Source organism: Natrix helvetica (assembly GCF_964273705.1).
Source record: "Natrix helvetica genome assembly, contig: HAP1_SCAFFOLD_253, whole genome shotgun sequence".
NCBI classification, from domain to species: Eukaryota; Metazoa; Chordata; class Lepidosauria; order Squamata; family Natricidae; genus Natrix; species Natrix helvetica.
Genome location: NW_028113524.1, coordinates 20259 through 37868, shown reverse-complemented (window position 1 = coordinate 37868; position 17610 = coordinate 20259). Strand labels below are relative to the sequence as shown.

General features: G+C 45.4%; 1 protein-coding gene across 1 annotated transcript; it reads right to left on the bottom strand.

The window, feature by feature from the left end:
* Positions 1 to 9758: 9758 nt before the first annotated feature.
* LOC309382353 (F-box only protein 2-like) lies at positions 9759 to 17254 on the bottom strand (the record flags this gene model as incomplete). Its single annotated transcript, XM_081971862.1, has 5 exons — positions 9759 to 10084; positions 10521 to 10656; positions 12986 to 13081; positions 13322 to 13367; positions 17146 to 17254. The coding sequence occupies 5 exons, from the start codon at positions 17252 to 17254 to the stop codon at positions 9950 to 9952; spliced, it is 522 nt and encodes a 173-aa protein (XP_081827988.1). The 3' UTR covers positions 9759 to 9949.
* Between the last annotated feature and the right edge of the window lie 356 nt (positions 17255 to 17610).

Genomic DNA, 17610 nt, shown 5'->3' with positions numbered 1-17610 from the left:
ACTCTAATACATTGGCCACCTAATGACAACAAAGGACTCGCTGGAAAAGAGCCTAATGCTGGGAACGATTGAGGGCAAAAGAAGAAAGGACGACAGAGAATAAGGTGGCTGGATGGAGCCACTGAAGCAGTAGGCATGAGCTTAAATGGACTCCAGAGGATGGAGGAGGACAGGAAGGTCTGGAGGAATGTTGTCTATGGGGTTCCCATTGATGACCGTGAGTTTTCCGGCTTCGTGGGTCAGTGGCAGTGTATTAGAACATGGGTGGAAGAAGTAGCAAGGGAGGTGTCTCACGGACACCCCTTCAATGTATGTTAGATAACTTCAAAGCTGGTTTTTCTAGGGACTATGGAGACCCAGTGGCTACCCCGTTTGAACTAAAAAAAATTCTGTGAATCAGAATGGCTCACCTTCGGCATAGGGTGGCCAAAAACAGGGTCGGCGAACCCAGAACTCGTGTCAAGAGTTCATCAAATAGTGACGGGTGATGGACACTGGGACCAATTTCCCTATATTGATCAGTCAATATAGGGAACCTAAGTCAAAGAAGAAAATAAAGAGAAGTGCCTCATGGTCTTCAGCGGGTTCTGAAGATTCTGTGTCAAACCATACTAGAAGTAAAACAAAGACCAGGGGTGTAACTATTGCCCCTCTTAGAGAAATAATTGTATCCGTGTTAAATCAAATGATTGGACCCCCCATCAGAAAAATCAATAACAATACAAGGAGTATCAGGAAATTTGAGTTTAAAGCCTATCTTGAAACCCCTTAAATGTCAGATTGGAAGGGGAACGGTCACTCACCAATTTGTATACATACCAGAGTGTCCGGTGCCTCTCCTGGGACGAGATCTTTTAAATAAACTAAAAGCTACGATCTCATTTGATCAGGAAGGTCAAAAACTAATTGTTCAGCATCCAGTTGAAGAAATGTGGAGACTGCTAGTAATGAAGGATGTTGAACAAGAGGCAGACTGGAAGTTATTCAATGTAGCTAAACTTTGGGCTGAAGATAACCCCCCCAGGTTTTGCTAAAAATGCAATCCCTGTTGAAGTTCAATTAAAACCGAATTCTTGCCCAATAAATGTCCCTCAAAGATACTGTGGTAGATTTGAAGGATACCATTCCCCTGGCCAAACCAAGTCAAGACGTATTTGCCTTTGAATGGACAAACCCTATGAATCGAGTCAGGAGTCAATACACCTGGACTCGCTTACCCCAAGGATTCAAGAACTCCCCAACATGTTTTGGAGAAGCCAGAATTCTGTGTCAGTTCATATATTCCATAATAACCTGAATCAGAGGGAAAATGGGGGGGGGGCTCCTTGGAACTGGGGAAAAGATGGTGTTGCTGTCTTGGGAGAGAGGAAAGTCCACCCTCTGGACAGAAGAGACCCCTGGTTGGAAAGAGGGGCCCAAGAGGCCATCTATCTTAAAACTGAACAGCCCTCTCTCAACAGAGGGGGAGGGCTATGACCTCTCCTCTCTCCTGTCTATGACACCGGGGGGGGGGGGGCGTTGGGGTGGCCCAGTCTGTGTGCAAGGAGTCATCCAGGTCTCTGCAGGCTTCCAGAATGGAGAGGATCACTAGGATACCTTAAGCGCAATGCTGAAAAAACCCAGAAACCCCTGCAGATGATGTAATAATTTAAAAATTCTGGAATGTGCAGGGATGGATAGGTTAATCCTAAGAATCAAAGGAAAAGAAGATTCAGATTATTTCATAACATGGAAACTATTCTATACATGGTTAAAAGACAGATGTTGAGGTTAGAGGAGGCAGAACTCCTGGCTGACCCACTTTGTGTGTGTGTGTGTGTGTGTGTGTGTGTGTGTGTGTGAGAGAGAGAGAGAGAGAGAGAGAGAGAGAGAGAGAGAGAGAGAGAGAGAATATAAAATAATAAGAAAGAAAGAAAGTTGGAGAGAGAGATAAGAAAGAAGGAAGGAAGGAAGGAAGGAAGGAAGGAAGGAAGGAAGGAAGGAAGGAAGGAAGGAAGGAAGGAAGGAAGGGAAAGAAAATAAGTTGGGGAGAGAGAGACAAGAAGGAAGGAAGGAAGGAAGGAAGGAAGGAAGGAAGGAAAGAAGGAAAGAAAGAAAAAGGAAGGAAGGAAAGAAAAAGGAAGGAAGGAAATAAAGAAAGAAGGAAGGAAGGAAGGAAGAAAAAGAAAGAAAGGAAGAAAGGAAGAAAGAAAGAAAGAAAGAAAGAAAGAAAGAAAGAAGCCCAAAATTTTGGTTGCTAAGAAGAGCGTTGTTAAGTGAGTTTCACCACATTTCCCACCCCACCCAGTCACATGGCCGGTAAGCCACTCCCGCCCGGTCACATGGCTGGCAAGCCACTCCCACAAAGCAGGCCACACCCACAGAAGAGGCTCTAAAAATTTTTGAAACCCACCACTGTGTCAATGCCTCACCAGCCATAAACCTCACCGCACATCACTGAAGCAGGAAGTCCACAATTTCTAAAGAACAATTAGAAGAATTCAAAGGGCTCCTGCTATGTTCTGGGCGAAGAATGGAGACGAGGCCAGAGTGAATTCTAACAGCCCTTTATTCAATACTGCCTGCGAGGTAGCTGAACTCTCTGGCTGACACCGCTCCTTTTATAGGAAACGGATCACCCGAACAACCAATCAGGAGAGAGCATTTTCCCGCTCCAACGGAGGACCAGAATGAGAACATCAACTGACAACTATATACTATTCATTCCTGAAAATGAGACCTCCCCAAATAATAAGCTCAGGCTTTTGAGCGCATGGGCTAAAATAAGCCCTCCCCCAAAAATAACCCTCCTCGGAAATATTGCAACGCAGCAGCCATGAGGTGACCATACCCGCCGCCTCTTGTAACCTCAAAACAATAAGACCTCCCCGAAAATAAGGCCAAGCGCTTATTTCAGGGGTCAAAAGAAAATAAGATCCTGTCTTATTTTGGGGAAAACACGGTACACCACATAACAATTCTCACAAAGTGGGATATCCAGGTGCTTTCCTGATTCAAAAGGAGAGAAGCTAAGCTTCAACTGAAAAGGAAAAGCTTGAATAACAAGGACATTGGCCTTCTTCTGTCCTTCAACATGGTCTCTTGTCTCCAGAGACTGCTGGGGAAGGTCACTCAGAGCTATGGAGTTTGGTGCCACTCTATTTATTCTGTTCTGTTCTGTTCTGTTCTGTTCTGTTCTACTCTACTCTACTCTACTCTACTCTATTGAACCATGGTGACGCAGTGATTAGAATGCAGTCCTGCAGGCTCCTTCTGCTGACTGTCAGCTGACTGCGATTTGGCAGTTCGAATCTCACCAGGTCAAGGTTGACTCAGCCTTCCGTCCTTCCGAGGTGGGTAAAATGAGGACCCAGATTGTTGGGGGCAAGAGGCTGACTCTAAGTGCTATTGCTCTTCTACTCTGCTCCACTCCATTCCACTCCACTCCATTCCACTCCACTCCACTCCATTCCATTCCATTCCATTCCATTCTATTCTACCCTTAGGCATTAAAAAATATCTGGACGACTAGAGTCACTCTCACCCCAGAATTCCAGGTTCAGGAACAAGCCAACTGATCAATTCCTGTTTGTCAATCGATTCCTATTGCAACCAATGAACGATCAACTGGGTACCAATCTGGAAAAAAAACCCTCAAAGGAAAATGTCCCAAAGGTGCTTTTTCAAGAGGCAAATGAACTTCTCAACCAAAATGCTGGAGATGCGGGTGTTTAGATGCTACCTTTTTTCATGTATGGTGGACTTGCAATAAGGTTAAAGCTTTTTGGATAAAAATATGGTGGGTTATGCAGAATGTATTTAAGAAAAGAATACAATTTACTCCGCAAATGTTTTTATTGGGTATAACTAAGGACTTTACTAAAGGGGAAACAAAATTGGTTTTGTATATGGTCACAGCAGCTAGGTTGTTGATTGCGCAACATTGGAAAAAAGATTTTTTACCGACAATTGATCAATGGATTCAGAAGGTGGCGGGGTTCGCCGAAATGGCAAAAATTTCAGCTTTTTTAAGAGCTCAGAAGCAGGAGAATTATACACAGGAATGGGTAAAATGGATTGATTATATGCAGAATAAATACCAGACTAGGAGGTATTATATAGCCTTTAGGTAAGAATGTTTAGACTGATAGATGATCAGAGTAAATAATACATGGGATGCTTGGAATTGTTAGAGTGGTGTATAGCGGAAGTCAGGGGGGGGGTTGAGTGGGAGGTGGGGGTGGGTTAGGGTGGAGGGTGGGGTAATATATACGCATAATTAAACTAGAAGATGGGATTAATGAAATATTGTTACTTTAAGAGAAACTTATATTATGATTGTTGGGAGGTGAGGGGAGGGGGTACAATATGTGAATGAGTAATCTACTTTAAGACGGGGGGAGGGGAGGGGGTAAAATATTTGGTATAATATCTGAATGAGAAAAAAAAATTTGGGGTTGGGGGGAGGGGAGGGGGCATACTATCTGTATGTGATTTACATTGTATGGTGGGGGGTTAAAAGGGGGGGAAATTGTTTGTATAAAACTTTTTCAATAAAAAAAAGAGGCAAATGAACTTCCTTGTTTTCCTTTGAACATGATTACATGTCTTAATTTTAAAAACAGCAACTAGCACCATTTTTAACCACAAAATTGGACTTTGAATCTTCTCCTGGCCTACGTTTTGTGTTTGGGCTTCCATCTCGTGGCCATTTTGAGTATGACAGACTGACGGCACTCATCTCAAAATAAGAATAAGTAATAAAAATAATTGCTTCAAAAAAAAATCCATGGGAAATTGCGGGACCAATAACAGCCTGCCACCTCATGGCCATTTTGAATATTTCAGGCAGAGGCCAGTGATCAAAAAGTTTAATGTACCATATTTTTCGGAATATAAGACGCACCTTTTTCCCTCAAAAAAGAGGCTGAAAATCTGGGTGCGTCTTATACACTGAATACAGCATTTTTTGCCTCCTGAAGCGCCGCCCCCTTCACCAAAATGGCCATGCAGAGCTTTTAGGAGGCTTCCAGAGTGCTCCTGGGGGCTGGGGAGGGCAGAAATGAGCGAAAATCTTTTTTTGCTCAATTTTGCCCCCTCCCAGCCCCCAGGAGCATTCTATAAGCCTCCTAAAGGCAATGCATGCCCTTTTAAAAAAAAAAAAAACCCAGGCCCGTTTTCACAAAAAACAGGCCATTTGGGGGAGGTCTGAAATGGGACAGGGCTGTGGTGGTGAACCTATGGCGCTCATGCCAGAAGTGGCACACAGAGCCCTGTCTGTGGGGATGCAGCCCGGCTCCGTCGTGTTTCACTCAATCAAGGTCTTGTGAAAGAAAAAGATCCCGCAAAGTTGGAACTGATTGAGTGTATTTTTTTCACTCGCGCGCTTCACAATGGGGCTGACGGGATCCCATTTCTCCTCCTGGAGCCCACAATGTGGTGGGATTCAAATTTTTTACTACTGGTTCTCTGGGCGTGGCTTGGTGGGCGTGGTATGGCTTGGTGGGCGTGGTATGGCTTGGTGGGCGTGGTATGGCTTGGTGGGCGTGGTATGGCTTGGTGGGCGTGGCATGATGGGCATGGCAGGGGAAGGATACTGTAAAATCTCCATTCCCTCCCAATCAGCTGGGACTTGGGAAGCAGAGAATAGATTGGGGCGAGGACACTCAGAGGTGGTATTTACTGGTTCTCCGAACTACACAAAATTTCTGCTATTGGTCCGAACCTGCTGAATCCCACCAGTGAATGGGACCCTGCATCGGCTCGGCTCGGCCAAAATAAAGTGGTTGCTTTTCCTGCAGAGCTGCCTGTGTTGGGCTGCCCCACCTCCCCGTCAACCAGCTGAGCTTTGGTAAGTTGCTCCTGGGTTCGTCAGCCTCCAGACGTCATTCCCACCACCCAGCACCAGTTCAGCAGTTCCTCTCCCCCCCTCCGGTGGGGAGAGAGAAACAGAGGGAGGCAGAGAGAGGGGGAAGAGAGAGGGGGGAGGGAAAGAGAGAGAGAGAGAGGAACAGGAGGAGGGAGGGAGGGAAAGAGAGAAAAACAGAGAGAGGGAGGGAAAGAGAGAGAGACAGGGAGGGAGGGAAAGAGAAAAAGAGAAAGGGAGGGAAAGAGAGAGAAAGGGAGGGAGGGAAAGAGAGAGAAAAAGAGAGTGAGAGAGGGAAAGAGAGAGAAAGAGAGAGAGTGAGGGAAAGAGAGAGAGAAGGAGAGGGAGGGAGGGAAAGAGAGAGGGAGGGAGGGAAAGAGAGAGAAACAGGGAGGGAAACAGAGAAAGAGAGAGAGAGGGAAAGAGAGAAAGAGGGGGAGGGAGGGAAAGAAAGAGAGAGAGGGGGAGGGAAAGAGAGAGAAACAGAGGGAGGGAGGGAAAGAGAGAGAGAAAGAGAGGGACAGAGGGAAAGAGAGAAAAGGGGAGGGAGGGAAAGAGAGAGAGAAAGAGAGGGAGGGAGGGAGAGAGGGAGGGAGGGAAAGAGAGAAACAGGGAGGGAGGGAAAGAGAGAGAGAGGAAGAGAAAGAGAAACAGGAGGAGGGAGGGAGGGAAAGAGAGAGAGGGGGAGGGAAAGAGAGAGGGGGGAAGGAAAGAGAGAGAAACAGGGAGGGAGGGAAAGAGAAAGAGAGGGAGGGAGAGAGAGAAACAGGAGGAGTGAGGGAGGGAAGGAGAGAGGGGGAGGGAAACAAGAGGGAGAGGGAGGGAGAGAGAAACAGGGAGGGAGGGAAAGAGAGAGAGAAAGAGAGGGAGGAAGGAAAAGAGATGATATTACAAAAGTTTTTTTCTTTTTTATTGTTTGCTAAACGTAATATTTCAAAAGCAGGAAAAAAAAGAAGGGGCATAAAAGTTCCTTTTTCCCGTTTTTCTTAGAACAATCAGCTGAACTCTGCATCATCATTATTTTAGGTAGTGGGACCTCATTATTTGGGTTAAATTGCCGTGTTGGCACTTTGCAATAAATAAATGGGTTTTGGGTTACAGTTTGGGCACTCGATCCCTAAAAGGTTCGCCATCATTGGTACAGGGTTGACTTGATCGAGCCAGGGGTTGGACTAGAAGACCTGCAAGGCTCCTTCCAGCTCGATTCTGATTGAGATTGCTTGACGTTACGGCTGTGTGTACAGCAAGAGAGAATCGGTCCGGCTTTTGACACCATCGGGCAGGCTCAAAACAAGAAGCTGTATTGATTTTGCTCTCTGTCTTGCTTTTGTGGCCAGGTGGAGTTTTCCAGCTCTTTTATTGGAAAGAGAAAATCCCAGCATCTGGAGCAAGTCCTTGCCAGGATCTTCCAACTCTTTTAATCTGTTAATTTTTGTCACGGAGGACGTACAAAGCGATGGGAAAGACAATGTCATGCCTCCGTCAGAGTCTGACTCTGAGATGAAAGACGAACAGCTGACAGGGAGCGAGAGTGGCTCCGTTGACTGTGGAAGAAACCGGGGAAGGGCAAAGTCAGACTGGGCAGAGCAGGAGAGAGGTAGTGTGAAGTTCCCAAGAGCTGACCTAATTAATTTACGAGCCTCGAGACAAAGTTAAAAAAAAATCCATTCATTTATTAGGACTAACATCTTGGCCCGGATTTCTGTGGAGCCTAAACTGGCTTTCGCTTAATTGCGTTTGAATTTTACTCCTCTATCTCCTCCTTTCTATCAGGCGTCACAGATCATATTCGCAAACTAGGTTGTAGAAATATGAGATCCAACTCTGGCCGAAGGTATGCATGGAATCCTCCCTCGAATGCCAAACTGATAATAGTCATGGCAACGCTTTAGAAGTTGACATCCGGCTCCCCTCACTTCCCAAAAGCGATCTGTGTGACACAAAGACAATTTGAGTACAGGTACATAATTTAGGGATGCGTTCCTCCACCAGGCTTGCCTGGATTTTCTGCATGGAATTCCGCTATAAGACGATCAGCCTGGATATTCCTACTTTTTACCCAAGATGCCTCTGATAAGGGGTAGCCCTTCCACTTGATTAAGTATTGGAGTTGTCTCCTGTGCCACCTCGAATCGAGGATTCGTTGAACTTCACAATGGGTTTGGCCCCCTATGACCATAGGGCCCAGGGGCTCCCGGGTAGTAGTCTCAGGGTGGATCCAATCACAGGTTTCAAGAGGCTACTATGAAACGCCGGGTGTATCTTCTCCAACAATCGAGGCAGTTTCAATTGCACTGTGACTGGTTGATGATCTTTACTGTGGGGAATGGTCCCATAAACTTTGGCCCCCGTTTCTTGCTAGGCAGCTTTAATCTCAAATATTTTGTGGAGATGTAAACCTTCTCTCCTACCCGGAATGGCTGTTGCGGAGCCTGGTGTTTATCTGCTTGTTTCTTATAGGTTTGTGCCATTTTAGCCAGTGCCTTTTTGACACTTTCCCAGGTTGCTTTTAGCATCAACATCCAATCAGTCAAGCTGACTGAGGAGGGGGAATTCCTTGGATACTCAGGCATTGGGACGAAGTCCATACCGCTCACTATTTTGAACGGCATGAGTCCTTTGCTACTGTGAACAGCATTATTGTACGTGACCTCAGCCAAAGATAAAAGGTCTGCCCAATTGGACTGCTGATAGTTCACGTTTACTGCCCTGCTACTTCACTTCTAGAACTCCTTATCTTGTGTGCCCTGCCAGATTAATTACATCATCTTGCCTTGTTGGATTTATAGTTGGAAGTTTTCTGCTTACAACATTTGGACTGGAGTATTGTCAGCCAAAGGCTGTTACAGGTTTGTGGGCGAGTTTTTTTTTCACCAGGCCGGAGAGTTGAAAGGGACGTTGGGGGCACAGCTGGTGATAATAAAGGGACTCATACCCATTCTCTGGCTGTGTTGCCTTTGTACCACGCCCCGGGTCATCACAATGGCCTTCAATTATGAACCCCAAATGCCTGTCGCTAAGCGAGATAGTTGGTGACTTTTGTCCCGTTTTACAACCTTACTCGCCACCGTTAAGTGAGCCACTGCAGTTGGTGAAGTTTGTAACCCGGTTGTGTGAAGTGAACCTGGCTTTCCCCATCGACTTTGCTTGTCAGAAGGTCGTCAAAGGGGATCGCGTCACCCCCTGAGCACTACATGATGGTTTCTAAGCGTCTAAATTTCGTTGACCATGATGGGGATAATGCAAAGTATGGAAAACGGCAAAAAAATCACTGTTTTCATTGCCTTTGCAACTTCAAACGGTCACTAAATGAATTGTTAAGTTGGAAATTTTCTGTATTACCTTATTTAACTATTGCAGAGCTCTCTCCCTCTCTCTTTCTCCCTCTCCCCCTCCCTCTCTTACTCTCCCCATCCTTCTCTCTCCCCCTTTCTCCCTCTCCCCCTCCCTCTCTCTCTTCCCCCTCTCTTTCTCTCCCTTTTTCCCTCTCTCTCCCTCCCTATCTCCCTCCCTCTTTCTCTCTCTCCCTCCCACTCCCTCCCTCTCCCTCTTTCTCTCCGTCCTCCAACTCTCCCCCCTCTTACTCTCCCTCCCACTCACCTTCCTTCCCTCTACCTCCCTTTCTCTCCCTCCTTCTCTACCTCTCTCTCCCTCTCAACCTCCCACCCTCTCTTTATCTCCCTCCATCTATTTCTCTCTCTCCCTCCCTCTCCCTTCCTCCCTCGCTTTCTCTCTGTCCCTCCGACTCTCCCTCCCTCTTTCTCTTCCACTCCCTCTCTCTCCCCCTTTCTCTCCCTCACTCCCTCCCTCTCTCTCCCTCTCCTTCCCCTCCAACTTTGGAGAGCTGTTTCTCTTATTCGCAGCCACAGCTGTAACTTTTTTTTTAACAGGATTTATTTACGCATTGGCCAAACGTATATGCAAGGATGCTCGGCTAAACAATGGCCAAGGAGTCTTTCTTTGCTGGCTAAATGAATGGGACTTCCTTTTTCTTTTCTTTTCTTTTCTTTTTTTTTTTGCTTTTCATGTGATATTTGCCCATTCCCAGGCGTCGTTTTCGTAGCAAGGGTTTCCTGCAGAGGGGCCAGGCTGCTGCATGGTGGGCTAAGGTTCCACCATCACCGTGCTGGATGTCACCCGGGCGCCGTACCAGCCCTTCCAGAACACCGTATCCTGACCGCCGTGTTCGAAACGGACGAAGCGCACGCCGGGACCGTAATCGGCGAAGGTGTGAGTGATCTTAAGCCAGGGAGAGAAAAGAGAAAACTCAGAGGAAAGAGCAGAGGATTCAACGCATCGCTCCTGCAGCCCCCTTTTCTCTGCCCAAGGCAGTGGTGGATTCCTACCAAACCGTTAGTGGTATGTTGGACTGGGTCGCTAGAACTGGCAGTGACTCAGGCCTGCCACACACCCCCAAACAGGTTCCCTCGTCATCGTCGCCATTTTGTTTTTTAGTCCTGCGCATGCACAGAACAGTTTTAATTGAACTGCGCGTCCAGCGCGCGTGCAAAATGGCAGTAGTGTTTGGCAGAAACCCACACCTGGCCCAGGAGATGGGGTAGGGAGCAGGGTCCCAGTCCGATTTGGGAACAGGAGCCGGAAAACAAGACTTGGCCAGCCCTTCTCTCTTCCCCCTTTACTTTGTTTTTTGGGGGGGGGTTTCCCAGGGACAAACCTCAGCCCACTCGCCCTCGTTGTCCTGGGGGACCGCAATGGTTTCGCTCTCAAATTCGGCCACTGTGTCTTCGTTAGCGGACAGCAGCTTCACCTTCAGGTGGTAGAGGCAGCCAGCATCACACCGAGCGGCATACCTGGTGGAGGAATAGAATAGAATACCAGAATAAAGAATAGAACAGAATATCAGAATAAAGAATAGACTAGAATATCAGAATAAAGAATAGAACAGAATATCAGAATAAAGAATAGAATAGAATAGAATAGAATAAAGAATAGAATAGAATAGAATATCAGAATAAAGAATAGAATAGAATATCAGAATAAAGAATAGAATAAAAATAGAATAGAATAAAAATAGAATAGAATAGAATAGAATAGAATAGAATAGAATAAAGAATAGAATATCAATATAAAGAATAGAATAGAATATCACAATAAAGAATAGAATGTCAGTATAAAAAATAGAATAGAATAAAGAATAGAATATCAGTATAAAGAATAGAATAGAATATCAGTATAAAGAATAGAATAGAATATCAGAATAAAGCATAGAATATCCAAATAAAGAACAGAATATCAGTATAAAGAATAGAATAGAATATCAGTATAAAGAATAGAATAGAATATCAGTATAAAGAATAAAATAGAATAGAATATCAGAATAAAGAATAGACTATCCGAATAAAGAATAGAATAGAATATCAGAGTAAAGAATACAATACAATAGAATAAGAAATAGAAATAGAAAGAATAAAAATAGAAAGAACAGAATAGAATAGAATAGAATAGAATAGAGAATGAATAGAATAAAATAAGGAATAGAAAATAGAAAAAAAGAATAGGATTAGGATTAGGATTAGGATAGAATAGACTAGAATGGAATAGAATGGAATGGAATGGAATGGAATGGAATAGAATAGAATAGAATAGAATAGAATAGAATAGAATAGAATAGAATAGAATAGAATTCTTTATTGGCCAAGTGTGGTTGCACACACAAGGAATTTGTCTTTGGTGCATAAGCTCGCAGTGTACATAAAAAGAAAATACAGTCGTCAAGAATCATAAGGTACAACGCTTAATGATAGTCATAAAGTACAAATAAGCAATCAAATCACACTAGGAAACACTCAATATAAATCATAAGGATACCAACAACAAAGTTACAGTCCTCCAGTCATAAGTGGGAGGAGATAGGTGATCGGTACAATGACAAGATTAATAGTAGTGCAGATTTAGTAAATAGCTTAACAGTGGTGAGAGAATTATTTGTTTAGCAGAGTGATGGCGTTCGGGGGAAAAACTGTTCTTTTTTAAAATAAAGATTTTTATTAAACAGTTTTTTTTTTTTAAAAAAAGACAAAATTTCCTTCTGTACAACATTTCCACCTCGGTATAAACCCATTGTAAATGTACTCTTCCTCACCTTATTACAGTTTCTCTTTGTCTATACATATGATACTATTATATACCTTCCTTAATTTACAATCCTTTATTCCATTTATACATACAGAGATTGTTCATCTAAATCTCTACATTGCTAATTTCTAACTCCTGTGTCGTCTTCATTTAGCCTTTCCTTAAGCTCTACATCTGTCCTCTAGCCATTTGTACCACTCATTCCATGCCATATAACCGTGATGGCGAACCTATGGCACGCGTGCCACAGGTGGTATGCGGAGCCATTTGTTAGGGCACGCAAGGCGTTGCCCTGTCAGCTCCAGTGCACATGCGCACACTGGCCAATTGACTTGGGCCTTCTTTTTAGGCCGTTTTTCACCCTCCGGAGGCTTCCTTGAAGCCTCCGGAGCGCGAAAAACCAGCCCTATGGGCAAACCAGAAGTTCAATAACGGACTTCCGGTTTGCTCGTAGGGAGGTGTTTCGCCCTCCGGAGCCTTCAGGAGGCTTCCCTGAAGGCTCCGGAGGGCAAATAACGACCATACAAGGAAACCGGAAGTCACCATTCCTGAACTTCCGAGTTCCCGGTAGGGCCGTTTTTCGCCCTCCAGAGGCTTCAGGGAAGCTCCCGAAGCCTTTGGAGGGCCTCTGGGGGGGGGCTGTTTTCACCCTACCCAGGCTCCTAGAAAGGGGGGGAGGCTTGTGCGCGTGTGCATAGCATTATGGGTGTGGCACGCCCGCGCATGAATCCTCGGTGCTCCCCCTGCTTTTGGCACTGGAGCCAAAAATGGTTATCCATCACTGCCATATAATATTCTGTTTCCTCCTTTTCTTTTATTCCTTTTGTAAATTTGTCCATCTCTGCACACTCGTAACACTTTCATTATAACATTGTTTAGCCGAGTGATGGCATTCGGGGAAAAAACCTGTACTTGTGTCTACTTGTTCTGGTGTGCAGTACTCTAAAGCGTCGTTTTGAGAGTAGGAGTTGAGGAAGGGGAATTGGGAGGCAAGGGGTGACCCAGGGAGGAACGTGGGGGGCTCGGGAACCTCTGGCCACTCACCAGTCCTTCACTACGATTTTGGGCTGGATGGTGTCCATCAGCTCCTCCCAGTAGCCTTCAGCTTGAAGGTCGATGATTTGGGATTTGCTGCACCAGCTAAGGAGCAAAAGAGTCACGTGAAAAAGGATCAAACCTGTTGCTTCCTGGTCTGGCATCCCTTTTCTTTTCTTTTTTCTTTTTTGACCACAAGGACTAGAAACTTGATTTTTTTTAAAAAAGGAAAGCAAACTGCTTTGGTTTCCCCTTGAGTTCCCTGAGCTCTGGGGACATCACAGCATATACACGCCCACCCGCCCCCGTCCAGAGCTGCCCAGAAGATGGGCAAAATGGACTTACTCAAAAGAGGACACAAAATAGGTGGGGACTTCCTCCCTGGGGAAATCTTCATCCCCCACCCCCACTCCTCACTTTACCAGTTAGAGAAAAACACACACAAACCTGTGGGACTTTGTAGATGCCTGCTATTGTTGATACCTGAATGGAGATGTCCCTTCTAGCTCCATCAAGAAGAGCCAGAAGGTTCTCCTTCCTTCCACAGCCGTAGTTGGGGACATTGGCTTCTCCAGTGGAGAGAATGTCCAGCAAGGCATCTGAAGTGCGTAAAGGGTTCAAATAATTGTCATGGATGTTGTAGCCAAGGGTGAGGTTGTGCAGAAGCTGGGAATTCTTGTTGACCAATTGAATGTTGAAAATTAATCGTAGGGTAAATAAAAAACCATAAGACTGTGTACTGTAGAAAAATGTTCAAGTTATTATCAAGAATAACAAAATATGCTTTTTTTAAAAAAATGTAAACCTCCCCCTGATCAATTATAAAAGTATTGAAATTGGCTGGTTTACAACTGTTTCTATCGCTACTTTAAACAAAAGTCAGACTTCAAGTGATGAATTGAAGATTGAACTGGGAAAGGAAAATAATATTTCAGCTTTTTTTAACCCCCATCTTTGGATCCTGAGTCTCTTCCACAAGATTAGACCAAAGAGGGAAGCCATGGAAATTGAAATTATTCAGGAAATCAGACACATCATGCATGATAGGAATAAATGGTTGCCATGATGTAAAAAAGATGTGGAGACTCTAGAAAGAGTGCAGAGAAGGGTAACAAAGAGGATTAGGGGACTGGAGGCTAAAACATATGAAGAACGGTTGCAGGAACTGGGTATGTCTAGTTTAATGAAAAGAAGGACTAGGGGAGACATGATAGTGTTTCGATATCTCAGGTGTTGCCACAAAAAGAGGGAGTCAAGCTATTTTCCAAGGCACCTGAGGGTAGAACAAGAAACAATGGGTGGAAACTAATCAAGGAGAGAACCAACTTAGAAATGAGGAGAAATTTCCTGACAGAACAATTAATTAGTGGAACAATTTGGCTCCAGAAGTTGTGAATGCTCCAACACTGGAGGTTTTAAAGAAGATTTTGAATAACCATTTGTCTGAAATGGTGTAAGGTTTCCTGCCTAGGCAGGAGGGTTGGACTAGAAGACCTCCAAGGTCCCATCCAACTGTGTTATTCTGTTCTAAACCTATGCATGTGTTTGCTAGGAATTGACACTGATTTGATGGCACATAATCATAATTAAAATTCATGAAGAATGTGAATCCAAATTTATGGCTGAAACACTATGAACAGTCCATTTGAAATGCAAACTCTTCAAACTGTAAAGACTTGGCTCTGTACAACATACTCTCACAGAAACATATTTTAAGGCTCATTTTGGTCTTCAAATTCAACCTCATGCTCCATGCAAAAATCCAGAATAAAAAATAAACAGCAAATGACTGGGTGAGATCATCCGTGGTTTTGGGGTGGGATATCATCTGTACGCTGATGATACACAGCTGTACATCTCCACCCCGAACCACCCCAACGAGGCCGTTGAAATGATGTCCCGGTGTTTGGAAGCCGTACGGGTCTGGATGGGTGACAACCGACTCAAACTCAACCCCTCCAAGACGGAGTGGCTGTGGCTTCCGGCCCCCCGGTTCAACCAGCTAATTCCAACACTGGCCATTGGGGGCGAGCAACTGGCCCCCATGGAACGGGCGCGCAATTTGGGCGTCCTCCTGGATGCCCGGCTGTCCATGGATGACCATGTGGCAGCCGTGGTGAGGGGGGCGTTCCACCAGGTTCGCCTGGTGCGCCAATTGCGCCCCCTATTGGACCGGGATGCCCTTCGCACAGTCACTCACGCACTGGTGACGTCCCGCCTAGACTACTGTAATGCTCTCTACATGGGGCTTCCCTTGAGATGCACTCGAAGACTGCAGCTGGTCCAGAACGCAGCCGCGCGGGTCATTACGGGGAATACGAGATACTCCCATATAACACCTCTCCTGCGCGAGCTGCACTGGCTCCCTGTGGTCTATCGGGTGCGTTTCAAGGTATTGATTACCATCTTCAAAGCGCTCCATGGCACAGGACCTAGCTACATGCGGGATTGCATCCTGCCCCATACATCCCTACGACCAATCCGCTCTCACAGAGAGGGACTTCTCCGGGTGCCGTCCACTAAGCAGTGCCAGAGGGCGGCGCCCAGGAGTAGGGCCTTCTCTGTGATGGGCCCAGCCCTCTGGAATGACCTCCCCCCGGATATTAGGATTACCATCGACCTCCGCTCCTTCCGTTCAAAACTCAAGACCCACCTTTTTCAACTAGCAGGCCTGGCTCAACCATAGCTCCATTTTATTCCTCCTGGCAATTTTTAAACTTGTAATTTCTATTGGGGTTTTAATTTAACTTATTTTAATATTTCTATGTTATTATAATATTGTATTGTGTTTTATACCTCCTCCGTACAATGTGTAATTTTATAATATGTGTTTTTATTTATTGCACGCCGCCCCGAGTCCCTTTGTGGAGAGGGAGCGGCTAACAAATTTAATAAAATAAAAATAAAATAAATAAAATAGTATCACCTGTGTTTATTGCATACAAAAGGGATCTTACCACCTCCTCTTGTTGTCAAATTGTTGTTACCATTAGAGAATGTACCCAAGTACCGGAGTTCGAAGAACATTTAGGTGATCATTATTGTATATACCTGATCAAGTATATCTTACTTGTATAGATAACCCATCTCATGCCTTACCAGCTCAGATGAATATAAGTAGTAACATAGACAGTAATTGCCTAAAAAGAAAACATAGCTACAGAATTCAGTAGAAGCCAAAAAGCTTTTATTTCAAGAAACAGAATTAACAACTGGAAGGACAGAAGGGGAGAAGAGGCTGATGTTTGAGTGGGATATAACGCCCAATCTGTCCTACTAACAATGGCACATTTCTACTTACATTCTATCTATTCACCCATTCAAACTTAGTTACACAAGTAAGATGCCCATAATAAAAATGTATTAAAATATACTCACTCATTAAATATATGCTAAAGAGATGCAGGCAGATGTTCATGGCTAGGTTTGTTACTATTGGTTACACCAGATTCATATGTCAGCGTATACATAAACATACTTCTGGCCAATAAATAAATTCAATCACAAACTAGGTTTAATTTGAGACACTTATATTTACCTATAGCTTCAACAGAAGTTGTTTTAAAAAAATAAATTTAGGAGTGGCACAAGAGTTCATGAGGAGGAGATTTTTAAAATAAACTCCTTTTCCATTGTAGGAGGGGGAGTGGTCACGTGTGGGTATTCTCATAGCCTGATTGGTCCAAAGACTGAGAGCAAACGCTTAAATACTCCTGGCTTTCCTTTCCTTCCCAGTTCCTCTCAGTCTTTTTGGTCCAGTCACTTGAGAATCTGTGTGTAGGTAGGAATTATTGTGTTATTTACTTTAATTTGGTCTGGATTTGGCTAATTGGGCATTTTAAATTGTTTCCCAACAATTTTAAATTTGCAGCTGTGGCCCAGAGGGACAGTTTCTGCCCTAAACGTTTGGGGGGGGGTTCTTGGGGCCTCCTGCCTCCCTTCTGAGAGCGCGGAGCCTAGCCCGACTCCCGGGACTGCGGGGGTGCCGGCTCTGGGCAGCTGCAGCCGCGCCGAGGCTTTTTTTCTTTAAGACGGAGCCTTCGGTGCCACGTGGAGTCAGCAGCGGCTAGAGAAGCCGCTGCTCGCCGGAACGAGCGGTTTTTCGCTCGGGGAGGCGTTTTTGGAGGCTGAGGCGTGCAGGCGAGTGGGGGGAGTGCGTGCGGGCCTGCCGCGAGGCCCCTGGGTGCCGCCGAGCGTTTTCTGTTGCAGCTGGAGGCCGGAGAGCCGGAACACGATTTTTCGGCCTTTTTCTTTGCCGCGTTTGATTCTGGCGGCCATTTTGAATCACGCCACGTGCGTGCAGCTGCCATTGGACTTGGGGAGCATTGAGGCCTAGACACAGGCGGGTGACCTGCCAGAGGCCTTGCTGCAACAAGGGTCCAGGTTCCGAAAGGGCCTACAGCGGCCTTCTGATCGCGATTTCCAGTCTCCTGGACACGTGAGTAAGGTGATGGAAAAGGGAGCGATTCTTCCCCAGGGCCAGGCCGAAGGCCCGGCAAAAGGGGGGCAAAGCCAGGAGGCTGGGGATCCCTCGGGTGTTCCAGGGACGGCCCAGAGGCCTTCTAGGGCCTCCACCTGGGAGGAGGCAAGGAGGCATAGGGCATTGGAAAAGACCTTTGCCAGGGCTGAAAGGC